Below are 3,323 nucleotides of genomic sequence, written 5' to 3'. Positions count from 1 at the left end.
GGTGACGTCAGACTTCGCGCATCTAAGCTGGCTATCGTTAAGCGTAGAAGCGTAGAATTCTAGCAGATAGTTTATGACTAAACAATCAGTGCCGGGGGTGTATTGTGTTAAAATATTATTAAATAAATAGGGTTTAAAATACTGTTAAATAAATTTAAACTTTTCTTTGCTTTATTTATGCGTATGTGGATATAAGTGTTAGCTTTACATACATATATTACTTTAGATACTCAAAATAACGTTTACGATACGTGTTAAAGAAATACATATGTTTTTTTTTTATACTCATTATGATACGAACATTATTTGATATAATGTAATCATCATTTAAGATTATGTCATTTGAAATACTTTTGTTTAAAAATCAGTTGAAATCTTAAAATATAAAAAAAAAAATATTTAAAACAAAAATTAATTTTTAAAATATGTTTTAAAACATCTATTTCTTTTCTTTCTTCAGCTATTAAAGATATTAAAAATAAAACTCCACATAAGGGTATATAAATTTTACTGCTCATAAAAACACTACATAATATTATTATGGCATATAATACATATTCATATTATTAAATTAGTCACTATCTGACAAAATGTCCACATTGCTGATAATTGATTCGTCGGAACTCGTTTCCAAATCTTCATCTGATGAGCCAGTGTTTACCGTAAATTTTAGGGAATCTAAAGTTTCATCAAAAAGATTATGATCTTTTATATATTTGTCTTCAATTTTGTCGACATGGTCACAAATGCTTCTCCAATCATTGACAGATACTTCTGCAAATTTTTGCCTCGTCAAAGCTTCTACATTTGCTAACTTAAAAGTTGTGTTCCTGCTTGCTACCCAGTTTTTAACAGTGGCCCAGATTTTTTCAATGGGGTTCAATTCTGGGTGGTATGGAGGCAAACGCAAAGTTGAGTGTCCGTGACTTCCCATTAGTTCGTCAAGTTTGCACTTTATCGGATAAAATCTTTTATTTTGAAGAACTATTTCATAAAGTTCCGTTTTTGTCATTTTCTCGTCATGTTCTAAATTATGCTCCTTAAGCCAATCAATTATGAGTTGTTTCTTACTTCCTGAGGTAACATTCTTTTTTACTTGTACATTATGGTATGATGCATTGTCCAAAACTAAGACCGAATTTAGTGGCAAATTCGGAAGTAATTGGGTTTCCACCCATTTCATGAAATTTTCATGATTCATGTCGTCATGGTAATCGCCACTTTTAGAACCTGAAATGTTATAAGTAAGAAATTAATAAGCACAGAATATATATTTTTTATATCTTACCTGAGCGGAATATAAGTAGACCGTCTTTAACAAAACCATTTTTTCCTCCAGCATGAACGATGATTAATCGCTGTCCTTTTGAAATGGGTTTTCGTATACCGCTTAGGCTTTCGTCAAACCAACCTTTGTCAGAAGTATGACTACTGTGTATATAGGTTTCGTCAGTATACACTATATTTCTACCTTGATTTTTAAATTCGGTAATTTGTTTTAAGTATTTTATTCTCTTCAAACGTATGTCATATGATTCCATCAAGGCCTTTCTATTATCATCTGTCTTCTTCCATCTAAAAAACAATGTTTAGAAGTTAGAAATTTATATACATATTAACATCTAACAGGTACATATAATTTTAAAAAACTCATAACCCTAAAAATAAAATTCAAGATAAATAAAGAGACACAGGTAAAATTTTAAAAATGATATTCTAGTTAGGTAGAACATTAAGGAGAAGAATATAATAATATGTCCAATTAAGAGCAAAGAGTGGATTAACCAGGGTCATACCTTTTTTATCTTACAGGTAACATGCTTATGCATCCTACAGGTGTGTATTTATAAATAAATAAAATTAAAAAAGGGTTTGTAACAGGTAGTCAGGAAATTGTAATAGCTATATTATGGGTAGCGCAATTTAGAATTTGAACTTAATTTAAATATTTTTTTAATTTTCTATGTTTTAAGTTAATATGAATGAAAATATCATATGCATATCTTTTCAGTGTTCTTTTTAGTATTTTTTCAATGAACGCTAAGACTAGATAAAAATTGTAATATTACAAACGAATGCAAAATATAAATATGGTTGAACCATACATACCTAAATCCAATGCTCTTTAGTAGTTTTGCTAAGGATGGTATACTCATAGGCTCATGAATAACAGATCGGTCAATGATCTTTTGTAGGATTACTGCTAATAAAAAATAGGATTAAAATTAAAAAAGCACAATAAAGGTAAATACGTACACTTGAGAGTAGGCCTTCTTTTTTCCACTATATAAAAATCATTAACTATGCTCCTAATTTCTTTAAGTTGCGTCGAAGTAATGTCAAGTATACGTGATTTCCTGGGCCTCTTTTTTCTTGGACTGCTGAATGAACAAGAGGGGTTATTTTTTATATTGGCCGACTCCTTCAATATTTTTTGGTAGGTAACTTTCGATATTTTTGTAGCAGCCGACGTACGTTCTCTGGAAATAATATAGGATGTATAAATTATATGAATATTAATATTGTGATTTTTAAACGTAATCGGAAAATCTCTAAGACGTAACATAAAATTTATTTATATACATATGTATGTATACATATATTAATTTTACCAAAGAAATAAAAACTATATCATAAAAAACAGTAATGTAGCTGTTTTGTATACCTAATTTTGTTTTATATTTCATATTTTAAACAGCCACAAATATATCTATATTGTTATATTAATAATTTATTATGTTAATTATAAGTAAATAATATTTTATTTAAATGTTACATTATTTTAATAATAATGAATTATCTGTGATTTTTTAACCGTTGGATAACTTACCTAAAGCGTTTTAAAGGAATAGTTAATCCTTCTTCTACCTCTTTATGCATAAACTCTGCTACATTGGCAATAATTTCTCTTCCCTGGCTATGTATTATTTGCCCTTTCGTACCTAATTTCTCTGGCGACATCTACAAAACAGTTAAATATTTTACATAGATCTATAAACTAACTAAATGATTTGAATAACCATTCGTTCTTATTTTTACATGTTTTGAAAAAAAAACAGACAATATGAATAAAATCAAAAAACTTCAAAAATAAAGTTAATGTAAATTCTTTGTTTCTTTGGAGTTGCACTTTTGGTTTATTAATTTGCACTGTAAGATACCTTTTAAAAAAACTACTACATTTTCTTACCTTTAATACGTTAGTAGTAACAAACACACACAAAATAATAGTCTTTAAATTAAAACACACGAAAATTGGAAGAAAAAAGTAGGTAAACACAAATTAAACTGAATTTACACGCACACTCTACACTCTCAACGCG

The 3,323-nt window shown here is 28.3% G+C and overlaps 1 protein-coding gene across 1 annotated transcript; it reads right to left on the bottom strand.

Moving 5' to 3' along the window:
• Positions 1-551: 551 nt before the first annotated feature.
• LOC126750722 (uncharacterized) lies at positions 552-3,101 on the bottom strand. The gene is made up of 5 exons (XM_050460435.1): positions 2,831-3,101; positions 2,257-2,480; positions 2,110-2,200; positions 1,289-1,575; positions 552-1,230 (listed from the first exon to the last, which is right to left on the bottom strand). The coding sequence occupies exons 1-5, from the start codon at positions 2,959-2,961 to the stop codon at positions 572-574; spliced, it is 1,392 nt and encodes a 463-aa protein (XP_050316392.1). The 5' UTR covers positions 2,962-3,101; the 3' UTR covers positions 552-571.
• Positions 3,102-3,323: the final 222 nt, after the last annotated feature.

Source organism: Anthonomus grandis, chromosome 2, assembly GCF_022605725.1.
Source record: "Anthonomus grandis grandis chromosome 2, icAntGran1.3, whole genome shotgun sequence".
In the NCBI taxonomy this organism is placed as follows: domain Eukaryota; kingdom Metazoa; phylum Arthropoda; class Insecta; order Coleoptera; family Curculionidae; genus Anthonomus; species Anthonomus grandis.
Note: the sequence above shows the minus strand (reverse complement) of the source record. Positions and strands in the feature narration are given on the sequence as shown.

What these genes read in the sequence shown, in the direction of transcription:
- LOC126750722 (XM_050460435.1), bottom strand. Translation starts at nt 2,961, where the DNA reads ATGTCGCCAGAGAAATTAGGTACGAAAGGGCAAATAATACATAGCCAG. An exon ending in ATTCCTTTAAAACGCTTTAG is followed by an intron (nt 2,481 to 2,830) that starts GTAAGTTATCCA and finishes TATTATTTCCAG; the next exon opens with AGAACGTACGTCGGCTGCTA. An exon ending in AAGAAGGCCTACTCTCAAGT is followed by an intron (nt 2,201 to 2,256) that starts GTACGTATTTAC and finishes TTTTATTAGCAG; the next exon opens with TAATCCTACAAAAGATCATT.